Raw genomic sequence first — 19,470 nt, forward strand, 5'->3', positions numbered from 1 at the left:
CTTACCTGAAACTTTCCTCCCCGCACCATCCTCTGTGCCCCCAGCAGACACTCTACTTAAGATCCCTCTAGCCTGACCAGGTGGTGGCGCAGTGGATAGAGCATTGGACTGGATGCTGAGGACCCAGGTTCGAGACCCTGAGGTCACCAGCTTGAGTGCGGGCTCATATGGTTTGAGCAAAAGCTCGCCAGCTTGGACCCAGGGTCGCTGGCTCAAGCAAGGGGTTACTTGGTCTGCTGAAGGCCTGCTGTCAAGGCACATATGAGAAAGCAATCAATAAACAACTAAGGTATCGCAATGCGGAACGAGAAACTAATGATTGATACTTCTCATCTCTCCATTCCTGTCTGTCTGTCCCTGTCTGTCCCTCTCTCTGACTCTCTCTCTGTCTCTCTCAAAAAAAAAAAAAAAATCCCTCTACCAATGAATTAAACTGATGCAACTACCAGTTGATGCTTCTCATTTCTCTCCCTTCCTGTCTTCTCCCTCTCTCTCTCTCTCTCTCTCTCTCTCTCACACACACACACACACACACACACACACACAAAATCCTCATATTCTATCTAGAGTAACAATGAGCTTTCCCTTCATCCCCACTCTCACAAGGCTGGCTTTGAATACTCATGCTCAGCCAAGATCATTGGGGCCATTTCACAACCTCCAGATTCAAGATAGAATGTAATGATAAGAAACAGATAAGACACTGAAAGCAAACTGCCAGCTCCACTATTTCTTCATTGGAGATCTTTGGGCAAGTGACTTCACTTCTCTTTGGTTCATATTCCTGTCTATAAAATGGAATCAAAGATATCTACCTTGGACAGTTGCCCAACCTCAGAGAGATGAGCCGTGCTTAGCACAATGCCTGTGTATGGAATGAGCATTCACTAACTGCTCAGCAATAGAGTTCTGTGGTTAAGAGGACAGACTCAGAAGTCAGGCTGCCACCTTCTGGTTATGTGACCTTGGGCACCTTACTTAATTATTCTGGGCATCAATTTCCTTATCTATAAAACGGGATAATCATAGTATGTTCTAGGGTTGTTGCAAGGATTAAATGACTTAAGTGCTTGGCATATAGTGAGCACTCACTAAATGTTAGCTGTTATCATTCTATTATTTCCTACCCTTAAGTCTCAGAGGATAGGAAATTGTCTGCAAGTACATCTTCCTGGTCCAAGTTAGCCATGCTTCCTTTAGTCTCACTAAGTCCTTATGCTGTCATCTAGGTCATCACCCACACCCATTCACCTCCGAAGACACAAGGACACACAACAGAGGTCAGCAGAGCGGCCTCAGACACAGAAAAAAGTTTAATTCTGTTGCGGCGGAGGGTCCTGGCTCCAGTAGGGAGGAGGACTTAGTTTTGGATTTCGTTCATGTGGGAATTTATTTGGGGAAAGAAGAATAGGGTAGAGTCTGGTCCTTCCAGTGGGACCTGCCCGGGAGAATGTATAGAGGGGGAGAGGTAATCGGGAGAGACAGGGAGACTGGCAAAATATGGGAGGGCAGAAGAAGAGATGACAGGACAGAGAAAAGAGAGATGTATAGGGAAGGACAGAGACATAAGAGAAGACAGAGAGTGGGACAGAGACAAAACAGGGGAACAGAGAAAAGGGGACCCCAAGCCAGATCTGATGGGGCCAGGGAGGTGAATGGGTGGGGGCTTTGGAGGCCGCCGCGGGACAGAATAGGATCTAGTCCAGCCAGATAAAAGAAATGGGCCCCTCGCCCCTTCCCCGGGTCCCGGGCGGGGGGAGGAGGCTCGTGTCTCAGTGCTGCAATGTCGGGGGCCCTGCCCCTCCCCGCGCTTCGCTGTGTAAGGCACCGGCTCCAGCGAGGTCCGCGAGCGCGCGGGGGGAGGGGCAGGAGAGGCGAGGTGTCCTCGTGGGAGGAGAGCCCCGCGGCCTGCTCCCTAACCCCCCAGGACACGGGGGACGTGGCCTCAAGCCTTAGCCTGAGGCAGGGACGCCCCCTTCCCAGAGGAGAAGGGCTTGTCGCCCCTCCAGTCAGAGGTCTTGGTGCTGTGCTTTCTCCCCCAAATCCTGCCCAGGCATCCGGGCGGCTGAGTGTTTGTCCGCGGCACCCAGGCATCCTGGCACCTGCCCACCGCTCACACGGTACTCTCCAACATCCACTCGGTGCTGGTAAAGGCCAGGCGTGCCCTGGCGGAGCCCAGCCCCAGGTCTCCATCCTCCCCGGCCGCGCCCCCTCCGGCCACGTCCAGGTGCGGTGTGGACCGGTGGCGCTTTGTCCGCCGGGCGCGGCGCGGGTAACTGTGGCTCTGGAAGAGCGCCCCGTAGTCCCCGTCGAATGAATAGCGCTGCTGAGGCCTTGGCCGGGCGGGGGCCCCACCAGGAACCAGAGCTAGAGTCGGGGGCGCCGAAGCTGGCGGCCCCAGGGCCCCGGAACGGCTCCTGCGAGGACCCACCGCAGACCGAGACTCCTCCCCGGAGGTTTCCTCCGATGGCAGCAGACACAGCGAGGTGGCTGAGCCGCCCAGGGAGCGTCCAAGGACCGCCTCCGAGTCTTCATAAGTCGTCTCTATTGCCATGGCCTTAGCTTCCACGGCCACCACCGCCGCAGCAGCTGGGGACGCCACTTCGCTCAGTGCCTCATAGCGATCTTGGGGCTGCGGGGGCGGGGCCTGCGGCGCACCGGCGCCATTAGTCTGAGAGCACACGTGGCTGACCCGTGGGAGCGACCTAGAGGTGCCCTTGACACGGCGGCCATCTCCGTCCCCATAGACCTTGTAGCGGATCATGAGCAGAACAATGAAGACGAGGACCGAGGCGACGATGACTCCCCCGATGGCAATGATCATGGTTCCACCCAAGAAGTGGGCCCGCAGTGGGCGGCAGGGCGCGGGATCCGCAGCTGTGGTAAACTGCACACAGCCCACCACTCGCATGGCTGGCAGCGCTGTCGCCCCATCATCGTAGACTGCCAGCACGCACAGGTCATAGGCGCGGCCCGCTGCCAGATCGTTCACCAGGAAGGTCTGGCTGGTGGAAGGGATCATCCTGTGGGAGGGGGCAGGATCAGCATGGGATTAGCTCCACTCTAAACCAAGCCGTTTCACTTGCATTCTCCACCCGTGGGACCAGTGAAAACCAAACCATGAGTCCGTACCAGGATCCCACCTTCTATGGGACTATAGCAGCCATTCAAGCAACAAATTTCCAACCTCTCAGGACCACTGCTACTGGCATTGCCCTTCATCTGAATGCCCTGCCCTCAGACCCAACCCCTAGCTGATCGTCTAGTAGGACAATATCTGTCATTCATGTTCCTTTATCCACAGATCCTAATCCCTGCATGAGAGGAGTGCTATCGCTTTCATGCCCTACCCTGAAGGGTCACACTCCCTAGCAGTGTCTCACCATATTAGGGCAACAACTGTCATTCAACTACCTATAACTGTCTCTTATCTACCTATTTCCATCCTTTAAAGGGCAGTATTACTACAGGCCACTGCCCCTACCAGCATGCCCCTCCCTTACTCAGGTTTACACTGAGGTCAGTTCACACCCTATGTCTTACTCCTAGTGAGGCAATGAAGCTCTTCTAGTTCCTCTTTTCTACATATCCCCTTTCAGGGAAGCCATGGTACAGGCCTCTCCCTTTATCTGCATGTCCCATCTTTGGGTAAATACATCTCTTAGCTGCATCTATGTTCTGAGACAATTTCCAAGCCCCTCAACTATATATTCCTGTGCCACACCCCACAGTGGCCCATGGGGGATGGTTCCCCTGCTTTGTCTAGGGCCCTGTCCACTCTTTGTATGTGCTGAAACCGCTCTGTGTGCACCTTGCCCTATACTGACTGCCACAGATACCAAATCATACCCCCAGATAAGTCTCATCTATAATTGGGTCAAATGTAGCCAAGCAAGCATGCCCCCTTCTTGCTCTAGACCCCTGCCTTCAAATGAGAGTCAGGGCAGAAAAGTTGTTAAGCAGACAAGTCTGGGAGTCACACTTGCCTGGGTCTGAGTCTCTCTTCTGCCACTTGCTAGCTGTGACCTTAGACAAGTTTCTTAACCTCTCTGTGCCTCATTTCCCCCATATAGGGATATAAAGAATTAGCACATCATAGAAATGATGTGGAATATGAGTGAGTTAACATACCTAAAGCCTGACTCTTAATAATTCCATCACAATTCGCTTACATCCCACCATATATCGGCCCGTAACCCTTGCTATGGCTCACACCCTACTGCCAGTTGCACCCTTCTGCAGCTATGAGACCCTGCCACTAGGCCTTGCCCCTTCCACTGAGCACACCTTTTCCACGCTCTTGCCCATGTCCAGCCCTGGCTAACTTGGGACTACAAAATCCACATGGATTTGTGTGTCCAGCACTCAACCTCAAAAGCTCTCCTCTCCTTATTGGGTTACCAGAAACAAGAACCACCTCTTCATCTGCATGGGACCATGAAGCAGGAGCTCCACCTCCTCTGAGAGACCATGCCCCCACCTCCGTAAGCCTCTTAACTCAGAAGCTTCACCTTCCTTCCCGCCAGGCCACCTTCTGACCCTGAAGCCCACCTCTGTTGTCCCACTTCCTGCAGGTTCGCCACCACCAAGAGCCACCCTCCAACCAAAAGACTCCAAGTAAGGGCCCTATACTCTCAAAAAGACCCATCCACTTCTCCAACTCTCCCCTTCCCTGCCATTTAACACAGTGGTCCCCAACCTTTTTTGGGCCACGGACCGGTTTAATGTCAGAAAATATTTTCATGGACCAGCCTTTAGGGTGGGACGGATAAATGTATCACGTGATATATCAAGAGTGAGTCTTATACGGATGTAACAGAGGGAATCTGGTCATTTTTTAAAAATAAAACATTGTTGAGACTTAAATGTAAATAAAACGGAAATAATGTAAGTTATTTATTCTTTCTCTGCGGACCGGTACCAAATGGCCCACGGACCGGTACTGGTCCGAGGCCTGGGGGTTGGGGACCACTGATTTAACATACCACTCCCCTTGTGCCTCCTAACTTTGGGTGCCAGGCTGTAAGTCTTCCTTTTCTTCCCATCATCCCTCTCAGAAAGACTTGGACTCCTCTTGCTCCTTTCCCTAAACAGACAGTTGCTAGGGCTCCCCCCTTTTCAAGGACAGAGGCTGGCTCCTTAAGAATGCTTGAGCTCATGTGTCTCTAATAGGCTGTAAGACCCAACCAAGCAAGCAGCAGAGCAGGCTTCTGGCTGGATGTCACCTCCGCCCATGGCAGCAGTGAGAATATTAACCCCTGAAGCTCCATAGCATGGGTGTCTACAATAGGGGACAGAGGACTGGAACTGTGGCCCTCAGGTGCAGGGAAGAGCCCCCAGGTCTGTTGCCCAGCTATGGACAGAAAATATCAACATCAGAATACATGCAGGGCCTGGGGGTCTGCAAACTTCCCTGTACCCCACCATGTACTGCCATAGGTTAAAGAGAAAGGGAAGAAACAGAAAAGTGGGAAGTCACAAACCAAGAGTTATTTAAAGAAATATGTATATTATCCATCTCCACTAATTCCTGCTTGACAAACAGTAGGTGTTCGATAAATATGTATTCAACATAAAACTGTTGGAAAGATCAAATGAGGTAGCATCCTTGAAACTGCCTGACAATGGTTTTTGTTTTGTTCGTGTGTTTGCCCTAACGCTTGTAAAACTGGGCCAGTGTCTGATCTATCTCAGTGGGCCCAGGACCCAGCATGGAATCTGGCATGCAGTAGGCATCTACTCAGTGTTTGGTAACCAGATTTTAAAAGAGAAGGAAATGAGGATGACAGAGACAAAGAAAAAGAGAGGCATTTATTCATTCAGCCAACAATGGGAAAGCACCTACTGTGTACCAGGACTATGGCCAAGAGAACCCTGGGAAAGGTGAAGATGGAGACCAAGAGGCAGCCTTTTTGGTATAGTCTGAGCAAAAATGGCTTTACACCCTCTGGCATTCCCAAGTGAAGTTAAACACAGGATTAAGCTTTCAGCAGGTGCTCTACAGTGTACATGAGGAAGACAGAGCCAGAAAGAAGGAGAGCTGTTTACAAAGCCAACAACTACTTATCAAGTGCCCACCGTGTGCCAGGCCTATGGCTGTGAGCCATATTTAAAAAGCTACCAAGATGAAGGACACTGCAAGGCCAAGACAATAATTCAGCATGTACTAGCTGCCTCCTTACTCTGGGCCAGGAGCTTACTGAGAACAGGGACTGGTCTTTTGGTCTCTCTGTGTACCGAGTTCCTTGATCAGGGGCTAGCACAGAGCAGGGGCTCAGTGTCTAAGGAGGGCAGGAGGGAAAGAAGGGACCGAGACAGATGTGAAAGAGAATGAAATGGTGGGAGAAAGTAACTCTTAACATCTGTCCACCCCCAGGGCAATGGCTTCTAACCCAGTGGATAATGAAAATAACTTATATTTATATATTTTGGTTTTCTGTTCTATAATGTACCCAATGTATTGATATAGTAGCACTGGTATATAAGTTATGAATATCAACATAATTGTTAAATATATGTGTATGTGTATTTCATGCTCCAAATGTTTAACTCAAGGTGCACAATCAAACACCTTTGGCTAGCATGTAAACTATGGGATGTAGCCTGACTGGGCAGTGGTGCAGTGGATAGAGCATCGGACTGGGATGTGGAGGACCCAGGTTCGAGACTCCGAGGTCACCAGCTTGAGTGCGGGCTCATCTGGTTTGAGCAAAGCTTACCAGCTTGGACCCAAGGTCGCTGGCTTGAGCAAGGGGTTACTCGGTCTGCTGAAGGCCCATGGTCAAGGCACATATGAGAAAGCAATCAAAGAATAACTAAAGTGTCGCAACGAAAAACTGATGATTGATGCTTCTCATCTCTTTCCGTTCCTGTCTGTCCCTATCTATCCCTCTCTCTGACTCTTTCTCTGTCTCTGTAAAAAAAAAACAAAAAAAACAACCATAAACTATGGGATGTAAACTATGAGCCTCACAGAAGTGAGGATCATGCTGGGCACATTCACAGTTATAACTCCAGTGCCCAGTCTGGCTCATATGGGTACTCAACAAAGATTTCCAAAGCGCATGAAAAACAGTGAGACAAACAGAGATATAAGGAGACAGGACAACTGTGCATGGCCATCTGGACCCCTAGCTGAACAAAAAGGCCAAGGAAGTGGACAGAAGGGAGGGAAGGCCCCTGGGGTGGGAGGAGGTCCTGGGACTGAAGCACCCACCTGTAGACGAGGGAGTCATCAGCAGAGCTGTTGTACTGGACTTGGTACATGCGGATGCCCGGCACCGGCCTCTGTGCTGGCCAGCGGATGAGCACCGAGTTGGAGGTGAGCTCCGCTGCCACCAGCCGGCGCTCAGCAGCAGATTCATTGGCACCAGGTCGGCTGGGTGTGGCGATGTCAGAGGAGCCAGGCTCAGTGAGAGGCGGGGGGGCAGCCGGTGGGGGTGCCATCAGAGGCAGAGGCACCACACACACCTCCACAGGTGCCGTGGCTTCCCCAGCAGCATTGGAGGCGATGCAAGTGAAGATGCCACTGTCCCGCAAGGTAGTGATGGTTACATCCAGTGTCCCATCTCCCCGAACCTGGGTTCGGCTAGAGTTCCCCAGCAACCGTCCATCAGGTGCCACCCAATGAACCACGGGCTCAGGATCACCCACTGCACGGCACCGCAGGCTGACCGCCTGGCCCTCCACCACCAGGGCCCGGCCCCCAGCCTGCCGTGTGATCAGTGGAGGTTCGCACAGGAACTCCTCTTCAGGGATGGACCAGAAGTAGCGGTCAGTGAGGTGCTCAGGGGTGGCACACGTCTCCAGGTCATCCTCTCTGGTCAGCCGCCGCAGCCAGAGCAGCTCGCAGTTGCAATGCAAAGGGTTACCGCCAAAGCTGACCGTGAGTGGCGTGGGCGGCTTTGGCCCAGGGCCTTGTGACCTCAGGAAGAGCCCATCAGGGGGTAGTTTATGGAGGCGATTGGAGGTCATGTCCAGGCGAACCAGTTTGTGAAGCTGCACGAAGGTACCTTCGGCAATGTGGTCGATGAGATTGTGGTCCAGTGTAAGGGTGTTCAGATTCACCATCTGGCCTACAGCCTCCCAGGGCAGAGCCTCGAGGTTGTTGTAGGACAGATCCAGGTCCTCCACTGTGGACAAGAAGGCGTCGAAGGCTGCTGATTCCACCCGGCGGATCTGGTTGTTGCCAAGGATCAGGTGGCGGAGGTTGCCCAAGCCGCGGAGCTGGTCACCACGCACTTCGGCCAGGCGGTTGCTGTCGAGGTGCAGGGCCCGCAGGGCGCGGAGGTCTGCAAAGGCACCGGCTGCTACTTGGCCGATGGTGTTACGGGAGAGGGTGAGGTGCACCAGGCTGGTCATGTTGGCGAAGTCTCGGCGGCGGATGGCGGCGATGAAGTTGTCTGTGAGCCGCAGCTCCACCACACGCCGGTCGATGGCTGGTGGCACAAAAAGTAAGCCGGTCTTGGCGCATAGCATGGTCAGTGTTGGCGCCACGTTCTGGCAGATGCAGCGGCCAGGGCAAGGTTGGCTGTGAGATGCCCCCGCCCAGAGTAGCAGCAGAAAGGACAGGGCAGCAGGCGGTGGCGAGAGCAGCACCGAGAAGGGGCCGGGAGCCATGGTGCAGTGGCAAGGCGGGAGGAGTGGACAGTAAGACCTGAAGGAGAAGAAAACGCGTTACCCAGGCATAGAGTTTGCTTGTCAGCCTGGCCACCCTAGGATGTTCTGCCAAAGGTCAGACCCAGATCCCTCCCTTCCTAACAACCAGGTTCTATAGGGCAGTGACAGCACTGATCATCAGCTGGCATGCACTTGTTAATAGACAATAATATCTCAATGGTGGTTGGTAAATTACCACTGCGTGTCCTATCCCCACCTCTGCCCCTCCTTTAGGGGCTTCCAGACCTCTCAAAATCTCCCAACCAGAGGGTGACATGTGGCTCTGTCTGGACTTTCTATTACCCACTGAACATTTTGAAAAATCACTGCTAACTAGGGTTTAAGTTCACAGATTTCAAATTCCAGCTCTGACACTTACTAGCTGTGTGACCTCGGGCAAGTGTCTGAACCTCTCTGAATCTCGGTTTCTTCATCTGTAAAGTGGAGATAAAAAAACAGGCCTTATCTCTGTGAGGGTTAAATGGATTAATGAGCATGACGAACTACTTAGAACAGTTCTTGGCATGTTCAACACATGTTGGTAATTATTATTATTATCATCGAGTGCCCATTCTGTGCCAAACAGTATATACTTTTATTCAAAGCAAATGCTTTGAAATCAGACAGACTCAGGTTCAAGTCATGGTTCCCCCACTTGCTAGCTCTGTAATGCCAAACCAACGATTTCCCCTAAGTAGGCCATACTTTCCATGTTTTGTAAAATGGGATGAAGTGGCTAAGAAAACTACATCAGTCTCCCTGTACAGCCTTGGGAAGTCCTTCTCAGAACCTGTTTTCATCCTGGACTCCTCTGAGCTCCCAAGCAGGGGGCAGACTTCTGTGCTCAAATCAGTGGGCACACACAAGGCCCCATACATGCCTACACACTCACACACATACATACACTTACTCACACACTCATGCTATGCCTCTGCTCCAGGCAAAACCTTCCGGCAGGGATTCCCCCTGTGGAGGCTGCAGCCCACGACATGCCAGCTCCCATCACAACACGGGGTGGGGAGGGTGAAGAGGAAAGGATGGGAAGGGGGTGCCCCTGAAACTGCTTTCCCCCCACCCTGCACCCAGTCCCTGTCGGTCCACCTCCCAGCAATCTGTAGTTCAGGGCTGTGACCTGATGTGGCCCTGATCCTTCAGCCCATGGGAAGAGACACTGTAGACACGGAAAGGAGGGATCAAGAGAGTCAGAGAGAGAGGTGAAGAGACAGCAAGAGACAAGGGGGAGGGAGAGATGGACTGGCAGAAACAGACAGATTGAAAGAGAGAGAAAGAGAGGGAGAGAAGAGAAAGAATTTGAAAGAAAAGTGAAAAGACAGGGAGCAAAAGACAGAAAAACTAAGTGGAGAAGACACAGAAAATAGAGACTAAGACATAAAGATAGAGAAATGAGAGAGGGAGAGACAGAAGAAAGAATAAGAGTATTACAGAGAGAGACAAAGACAGATGAAGAAAGAGAGACTGAGGGAGACAGTGCCTGGGCTGAAGAGAAGAGGCAGAGTCAGGGTGTCCCACCAACTCTGAGGCCCCCTACTACTTTGTCCTGTACTCCCTCTGGGAACTGTATTGGACAGAAAGCCCTGGCCTGGAAGTCAGAACTCCCGAGTTAGGAGGTCCCACTCAACACATGCCTGGCTATGGGGTCTCTAGGGCTCAGAACCCCAATCTATGATACAGAAGTACAAAGCTTTGCTTCCCACGGTTGGGGTGGGACTCAAGTCGAAGGAATAATAATAGCAATGAAAACAGCGAACATTTATTGAGAAACAGTGCAGCATTGCAGGACTGGATCTGAACTCGACAGCCTGGTTCACACCCCAATTCCCTGTTGCATGACTCTAATCAAGTGGCTTCCCTTTTTTGTGCCTTAGTGTGCTCTTCTGTAAAATGGGGATAATAAGAGTAACTACCTCATCCGGTTGTAAGGATTAAATGAGATAATGCACTGCAACATGATTAGGATAGTTCCTGACAGAATAAACACTACGTAAATATCAGCTGCTATTATTATTTTCCCCCTCTGGCTCTCTCTCAGCCACCAGCAGGCTGGACTACCAGATCTTCCCATATACACACACACAAAATGGTAAACCACATTCATGCCACTTTTCAAATGCAGGAGTCAATTCATGTCATGAAACTCTTGCAACCTTTATTGATATGACAAAACCCCTCTTTCCTGACCACCTTATTCATCCCAAGAAAGGATGCCTCCAGGCCTGAGAACCCTACCTGCCATCCATGCCCTGGCTCCACCATGAGCCCTTACCCAAACATGATGCTCCTGACCTTATCACCACACTGCCCCCAGCTTAAGGGACACCTGGGGCCTCAGGACACTAACATAGACTGCACTGAAATTCTCAGAGGCAGGCCTCCAGGCCTCCAGTAGGCTCAGAACAAGACCAACCACTCTGCATCTCTGTCCTTAGCTTGGGACCCTACTCACCTCTCTTCAGGGAATCAGGGCCTGGGCCAGTACCTGCAAAGGAACAAAACGACCCTATTAGCATCCTCTGGCTCCTCTCTGGAGACCTGCCTTGGAGACCATTTCAGCCAAGGAAGTCCTTTGTGTGATCACACTCTCGGCTCTCCTGCTGCAGGATCTGCATAATCTCAGATACACCCAGAAAGTCATCTCTGAAAACCAAGGAGTCTTGGCCTCAGGGATGCTCACTTCCAAAATCCAGGAGTCCAGATTTTAACCCTTTGTCCTCTGGGGTCTCATGAGGCCAGTGACACCACCTCCCTCCTCCCTTAAGACCCTAGAATCTGGGACCCCACTCTTTTTCTCCCTTAGACTCTAGCCTGAGTCTCAGTTCCTTCCAATCTCAAGATCCAAGAACTGGGCCCCATCCTCCTTCTCCTTCAGATCTAGGATTCTAGGCCCCTAGTCTCCTTCTTTCAGAGTTCATAACCCAGTCCCCCAACTTCAAAGACCTAAACAGTACCAGGAGCTGGGGAAGGATCAGAGATTCCCATGCTCACCATCACTTCACTGTCACACCAACATGTGTGGACATACCAAAACACATGGGCCTACAACCCAAGTCCCTACACCTGGATTTCCATGGATACACCAGCATGATCTCCGTGCCCCCTGCCCTCCACTGGCTCTTGACCTGGAATTCAGGTACATTTGTGTCTCTGAACCCCAGGCTGGATCCCAACATACCACAGGGCATGTCAGACGGGCCCCAATTTTACTAAACCCAGAAGCTGGATCAGCTTTGTGTCAGGGACACAGGCATATGTGTGCATACAATCCTGTACATATATGTTTGAACACACACAACCTGTCTCCTGAGAGACCAACACTAATGCATAAATTGACTCCCAATACAGACACATACACTCAAGGCTGACACACCTGCACATAAACATACATGTACAATATTGACTTTTCCTTGCACAATCACAAATGCAGATGCACACACACAACAAAAATCCCAAGTACCTACTCTTGCGGACAACCAGGTACATGCACCTATAATAGCTATACCTTGCACACTCACCAACACACAGGGACACACACTTACACAATTAAAGGTACATAGGTACATGCTATTAAATATCCAAACACACTCTAACTTCACATATCCCCATAATGCACAGTAACAAAGGTAATATATTCCTACACCAACAAATGCATATCACACACTAGCTGATACATACCACACACACATGCACAGAACCACAAGCATACATAGACAGACACTTACAAGGCTGATACACACTCAGACAAGCACACAGGCACAAAAAGATGCACTGTTGCACACACTTAAGAACGTCAACTCATAACAGACACATGCTCACATAACAGCCCTAAAGAGATTTACACACTTACAAATGCACATAAAATATTGAAACACAGTGACACAGTCAACACATAGGCACAGATTCACATTCATGGACACGCATACATGGACATATCTCCCCCAGCTCTGAAGCACCCTTGCCCCACCTACTTTGCAGGCCAAAGAAATTCTAACATCCCTCCTTCTCACCATGCCTCCTCCAGCAAAGCACAAGCCAGAGGTCAGAGTTCAGCAGGTTGAATCTCAGAGGATTGGGGGAGCTGAGTCCTAGAGCACCAGTCCAAAGCGACCCTCCCATCAGTACCCCAAAGGTCCCCAAGCATGGCCATCTGGATGCAGGCAACTCTAGCCCCATCTATGGGGAGATCTGGCCAGCGTGGGGACCAGGGTGGGGTGGGTGGGAAGAGCCGGGTCTACGTGCCTCCCATCGGGCCCATCTGTCCATCCCTGGGCCTCTCATCCCTCCATCTGTCCACCTACCGACCGCCCATCCCCCCCCCCCAGCTACCGGGAAAGGGAAGACATGGCCGTCTCCCCCAAGGACTGCTGAAGACCCCCCCACACCCAGTTGATATGACTGAGGGAGCGGCAAACCCCTCCCCCAAACCCACACAGAGGCCTGAACCCAGAAGGCGCTGAGCCCCAGCCCCCCGGCCCGGAACCTGACGTGGACGCACAGACACACACCCTCGGAGACATGCAACACCCCCCCAACACACACACACACACGCACACACGCGCACACACACACACGGACACGGGCACCAGAGCGGGCACACCCGGCTACACAGACCCTCCGATGGACATCCAACCCGTACACAAACACCTAACGCAGCTAGCCCAGCGCACACACTGGCTGGGGGAAGGGAGAACCCACACCTGGGCATACAACCCACGCACACACACACCTGCATACAGCCCCTCCGATGGGCGCGCGACAGCCCCCCAGACACACAGCCGCAGGGGCAACCAGTCCGGGACACACACACACACGCACGGCCTGTCCCAACACCTCGGCTCGACACCCAGCACACACCCGGATGGCCACACAAGCAGGCGCCGCACACGCCGGCGCCGGGCACACACAGGGCCGCGCGAGCGCACGCCAGGCCCGCCGCAGCGCCGCGGACACACTCGCTTGCGTGCTCACACCCGCCTTCACACCGGCGCCCCCGCCCGTCCGCCTCCCGAGCCGCTGCGGGCCGCACTCACCCAGCCCGGGGGGGGCCCGGGGCCCGGCCCCGCCGCCGCCGCCGCCGCCTCGCTCCGCGCCATGGTGGGGGGAGGGCCAGGGGAGGGGGCGCGGTGCCGCGGGGCCGCCTCTCTCCCGCCCTCCCTCCCGAGCCGTCGGCGAGCTCCGCCCTCCACACCACCGGTCGCCGGAGCCCCGCCACCACCAACGCCACAAGGGGGGAAAGGGCGCCGACCAGAGGGGGCGGGCGGGGCGGCCGTCCGCCTCAGGCCCCCGCCCCGGTTCGGGGCCGCCGCAGACCCCTCTCTACTGCGGAGCCGCCGGCCCGCCCCTTATCTATCCCCAGCCCCACCTCCAACCCCGCCGGCTTCCCGGGAGACCCCCAGACCACGCCCCGACTGTCTTGGGACCCCGGCTCTCACAACGGAGACCTCGGATCATGTCCCAATACTCAAGGGGACCTCAGATCGTGCCTTACCTCCTTTGAGGACGCTGAACATGTTCTACAGCCACCCTGGACCACAAACCATGTCCTACTCTCCTTGGTGACCTCAGACTCTGCCCCACACCCCATTAAGGACCCCAGACCATATGTCCAGAAATCCAAGGAGATCCAAACTATCCCCATGGAGGGACACTAAATCATACCCCAACATTCAGGTGTACCCCGAACCACACCCTATCCATCAGGAACCCCAGATCATATGTCAAAATTCAGGGAGATCCCAGGTCATCCATTCCCCTCTGGGGACTCAGCCCGTGTTCTACAGCCACCCCAAATCACTAATCATATCCCACTCCCCGGGGACCCCCAGCCAACCTCTGGGACCTCAAATCATTTCCTGAACCCTAAAAGGGATTCCAGACTGTATAATTTCTAGGGGGCTCAAATATGTTTCTTGTTCCCATGGAAAACCCTAAACTTTCCCCATTATCTACCATCCTCCCCTCCAAGGTACCCTTTGATTTCCAGAACTCTTGACTTGCCCCAGATTCTTTCCCATTCTTCCCACAGTCCTATCCTCATGAGGATCCTGCACCCTTCCTGCTCCTGTTTTCTCTCTTGGACCCTATAGAACCTTACCTTTCCCTGTGACTTCAGTGGAGTCCAGGATTCCTTGCTCCTTCCTTGTTCAGACTCCTTAGCCTGACTCCTACCCAATGACCCCATCATCCCTTTTCCAAATCCCACTGAGTATCCCAGTCCACTCTTCACCTCTTTCTGAGAGGTGCCGCCAAATCCAGTAAAGCCTCACCTCAAAATCTGTCATTGCAATTCACCAGATCCCTGGAGGCTCAAGCCCTTTCCATTTTGGATCCCACTGTATCAAGGTCCTCCCCCAAACCCCTTCCCTGAATTTTTCTTTTCCCTTCAGATCAAAGGCACCTCTGCAGAGCCTTCCTCTAGTGAACCTTGATGCCACTCACAACCATTAGATGCACCACCCCCACCCAGAGACACTCACAATCCCCCACACACACCGGTCCCCAGATTCCACCTCCTTCCCTGGTTCCAGGTGCTACCTGCCAGGGCATGGAGGCCCAGGGCAGGGAAAACCGAAGGAGGAGAATTATAACAACAGCAAAAGTGAACACACATCCAGCACTACTCATTCCAGGAATGGTTCTAAGGCTCCATTCACTCTTCATACCAACCAGATGAGGTGGTGTCATTACTTTTTCCATTTTACAGAAAAGAAAAATTAGCCTCAGAAAGGCCTAGTCACTTGCCTAAGGCCACACGCAGAGTATGTGGCAGAACAGGATAGAGATTAAGGCGAAAGAGGGTGAGAGCAGGTCTGAGGTGGAAAAGGAGAGGGTGAGAAGAAAGATAATAAGAAAGACAGAGGTACACAGAAATGAGAAACGAAGAGCCTGCTCCCAGGCAGAGGCAGCCACACTCACAGAGCACATCTGGCCCCGTGAGCTCTTGTCCTCATCCCTGATCATTCTTGCCTTCAGCCACGATAATGACTTGTCTTTCCCTCAACACACCAGCTCATTCCAGACCCTGGGTCTTTGCAGTTTTTCCCCTTTCATGGCTCATTCCTTCTTTTGACATGTCAATTCAGATGTAATCTCTTCAGAGAGACTTTCCTTTCCCACCTTCAGTTTACACCACCCCCATCAATGGTCCTGATGTCTGCAAATTACTTTGAAATACATACAAAATAGGATGGGTTGATGGATGGATATGTGATAAAGCAAATGCAGTAAAACATTAATAGTGGAATCTAGGTAGTAGATAATTGGGTATTCACTGTAAAAATTATTTTGACTTTGCTTCATGTTTGAAATGTTTTAAAATAATGTTGGCGGGGGAGGGGGGAGCAGGAGGACTCTTCTAGAGACTGAAGAGGGAACAGAAAATAGCCCCACCAGGTCCCTCCATGTCTATCACATCACTTCCACTGATTTACCTCATAGCACTTTCACTTGGTAATAATCTCGTTTGCTTATTTATCTTTTTATTGTTTACTTGTTTATTACTTACTGTCTAGTCATTGAAATATAAGCCTTCTGAGGACAGTGGCATGGACACCAATTTTCTCCAGTGTTTAGAAGACCATTTGACCCAAGTTGATGTTCAGTTAACATGTGTTCTTGAATGCCCCTTGGAGAGTACCTAGGATCTAGGTCCACTACAGACTCACTGTAGAGACCACCCTCAGGAATAACATATATGCTACTAGCCCGAGGTCACTAGAAGGAAAAGGGTATAAGCCAGAGGTCCCCAAACTACGGCCCGCGGGCTGCATGCGGCCCCCAAGGCCATTTATCAGGCCCCCACCACACTTCCAGAAGGGGCACCTCTTTCATTGGTGGTCAGTGAGAGGAGCATAGTTCCCATTGAAACACTGGTCATTTTGTTGACTTAAATTTACTTTGTCTTTATTTTATTTATTTATTTATTTATTTGTATTTTTCTGAAGCTGGAAACAGAGAGGCAGTCAGACAGACTCCTACATGCACCCGACCGGGATCCACCTGGCACGCCCACCAGGGGGCGATGCTCTGCCCATCCAGGGCGTCGCTCTGTTGTGACCAGAGCCACTCTAGCGCCTAGGGCAGAGGCCAAGGAGCCATCCCCAGCGCCTGGGCCATCTTTTGCTCCAGTGGAGCCTCGGCTGCAGGAGGGGAAGAGAGAGGCAGAGAGGAAGGAGAGGGGGAGGGATGGAGAAGCAGATGGGCACCTCTCCTGTGTGCCCTGGCCAGGAATCGAACCTGGGACTTCCTCACACCAGGCTGACGCTCTACCACCGAGCCAACTGGCCAGGACCGTTGTTCTTTATTTTAAATATTGTATTTTTTCCCATTTTGTTTTTTTACTTTATATGTGCAGTGTGCATAGGGATTTGTTCATAGTTTTTTTTTATAGTCTGGCCCTCCAACGGTCAGAGGGTCAATGAACTGGCCCTCTGTGTAAAAAGTTTGGGGACCCCTGGTATAAGCCAACAGCTCGTGTATGCCCCATAAGGTCAGGGAGTGTGAATTGGCCTGAAAAAAGAGGCCAACAGGTGGAAGTAGATAGTGTGATTATTTTCCTAGGGCCTTAATTTCTGCCCTAGACCTATCTCATTCTTCTAAAATTTAGTGCCTCCCACTCCCACCCCACGTTTCTAAGCCTCCACCCTAAAGCAAAAACTCCAGCCTTATCTGACCTAAGCAAAGCCCCTCAATTCTAGATCCCATCCCCAAAGTGTAAGCCTCACACCTAGATACCACCCTCAAGTATATAATATGTATTCTGACTTCTTTTTAATTTTTCCATTGATTTGAGAGAGGGGAAGGGAGAGAGAGGCAAGATGGGGGGAAGGGAGGAAGAGAGTAAGAGAGAAGAAAGAGAAGCATCAACTCATTGTTCCACTTAGTTGTTCCATTTAGTTGTACACTTTTTGGTTGTGTTTCATATGTGCCCTGACCGGGGACCCAACCCACAACCTTGGTGTGGCTGGGACGATGCTATATCCACTGAACCACCTGGCCAGGGCCCGTATTCTGTCAGCTGTGCCCCTACTGCAAGTCTAAGCCCCACTCCTCTATCTTAGGAGTATAAGCAGCTAGCTAGTTCTCAGCCTAGACACTGGCCCCTCATGCCTAGTCTGGGTTCTTATTCTCAGCTCTCCCTAAAACCCAGTCTCCACCTTTCCAATCTAAGCCCTGCTTACATTCTAGGTTAGCTGGGAGAGGTACCCAGGAAAACCTAGGACCAGGATTGAAAAATTAGGGAGCCTAGATCTGTGAAAGCCTAGAGGGGAAGTTTGTGGAAAGAGAGGAGGCAGTTCCTAGTTTGTACCACCCCTGGAAGGAGTGGCCCCAAACCAAAGCCACACCCCATTGTGCTGACTGTTCATTGGATAGTGTATTCTGTTCTAGCTTCTCTCATTGGTCTCTCCATAATTCCCTCTAGCCAAACCTACTCTTCCTGAGTTGCCCCTCAGAGTCACTTACTGATTTGTCCTGCCTTTCCAAACTCCCTGTTCCTGATTGGGCAACTCCTTGTACTTGCCTTATTCTGATTGGATTGTTTGCAATCATAAGCCTGCAGACAGAAGTTCAACAATTGGGGAGGAGGAGGGACAGGTGGGAGGGAGAGGAGGAAGAGGAAAGGAGGAGGAGGAGACAGTTTCTCTAAATCCCCAGCCTAGGAGAGAGAGTGGCCATTGGCCAGAGAATAGCATTGGGTTAAAGTTCTAACTCAACAGAATTCTAGCTGTGGGACTTCAGGCAACCATTTTTAGTTTCTGTACCTGTTTCTGCATCTTCAAATTCAGGATAATGTACCTTCTTCATGGGATAATGTAATGATTAAGTGAGTTAATACCTATAAAATGCTTATAGAAGTACTTGGCACATAGGAAGCCCTCAATCAGAGGGTTAGCTATTATTAATTTGATCATGTGAGTGCACAACCCTGAACAAGTCCTTTTGCCTTTCTGACTTCTGCAGGCCAGGAGTTGCTTGACCTCTTAATTGAATGACCTCTCCTATCCCCAGCCCTCCTCCTCTTCCATCTCTAGCCATCAGGATCTCAGGCTGTGATCAGAGGGAGGGATAGAGATGCGTTTGGCAGAGAGATGAGGTAGGGCACCAGGACAGGAGTCAGAGGAGAAGAGCTCAGCCCACCCCCACTTAGCCATCCCCCGCAGAAACTTGAGAGCAGGGGGGATTTCTCTGGCCCAATGTAGAGTGATTCTATTCTGAACCCCTCATGCAAGGGCTTTTCCTGGTTGAGAATAAGGGGATAATGGATGGACAGAGTGAGGTGTTGAGGGGATGATGTGTTCTGGATGGAAGGGCTGGGGAAGGTTGAAGCTGGGGAGGGGCAGCCCAGGATCAAGGTAGAGTGCTGTTGTTACCATGGAAACAGCCACCTCTCCACAGGGGTACCTGGAAAAGGGGGTGGGGACTCCCAGGTCCCTGAATCTGGGGACTGAGAGAAGAGCTGAGACATAAAGAAAAAGCAAACAGACAGAAAAAGTGATTTATATCTATAAAGACTGGACCATCTTAGAATTTTCAGAACCTGGTACATTGTTGGTGTTCAATAAATGTCCTTAAGAGACAGAAACAAAGAGCCTGAGGGAGTCTGATGCCCAGAGATGCCAGAAGAAAGAAGAATCTCCAGACAGGGATGTGTAGGATGTCCGTTTCCTGCCCCCTCAACCTCATGCCCCTCAGGGGTCCACTAAAGATCCTGCATCCTCTTTGCCTTTCCCAGTCCTAGGACCTCAGGTCTACCCAACCACACAAACCACCCACCCTAACAACTTCTGAGCCCCTGAA

The 19,470-nt window shown here is 51.7% G+C and overlaps 1 protein-coding gene across 5 annotated transcripts; it reads right to left on the reverse strand.

The window, feature by feature from the left end:
- Positions 1–1,182: 1,182 nt before the first annotated feature.
- LRFN1 (leucine rich repeat and fibronectin type III domain containing 1) lies at positions 1,183–13,828 on the reverse strand. 5 transcript variants are annotated; one of them, XM_066243379.1, is made up of 5 exons: positions 13,704–13,828; positions 11,123–11,155; positions 9,038–9,092; positions 7,217–8,656; positions 1,183–3,023 (listed from the first exon to the last, which is right to left on the reverse strand). In XM_066243379.1, the coding sequence occupies exons 4-5, from the start codon at positions 8,617–8,619 to the stop codon at positions 2,114–2,116; spliced, it is 2,313 nt and encodes a 770-aa protein (XP_066099476.1). In that variant the 5' UTR covers positions 8,620–8,656; positions 9,038–9,092; positions 11,123–11,155; positions 13,704–13,828; the 3' UTR covers positions 1,183–2,113. The 5 variants fall into 5 exon arrangements, with proteins under 5 accessions (XP_066099476.1, XP_066099477.1, XP_066099478.1 ...); XM_066243380.1 differs by lacking the exon at positions 13,704–13,828 and adding an exon at positions 13,528–13,647; XM_066243381.1 differs by lacking the exon at positions 13,704–13,828 and adding an exon at positions 13,400–13,454.
- Positions 13,829–19,470: the final 5,642 nt, after the last annotated feature.

This window comes from Saccopteryx bilineata, chromosome 9, assembly GCF_036850765.1.
Source record: "Saccopteryx bilineata isolate mSacBil1 chromosome 9, mSacBil1_pri_phased_curated, whole genome shotgun sequence".
NCBI classification, from domain to species: Eukaryota; Metazoa; Chordata; class Mammalia; order Chiroptera; family Emballonuridae; genus Saccopteryx; species Saccopteryx bilineata.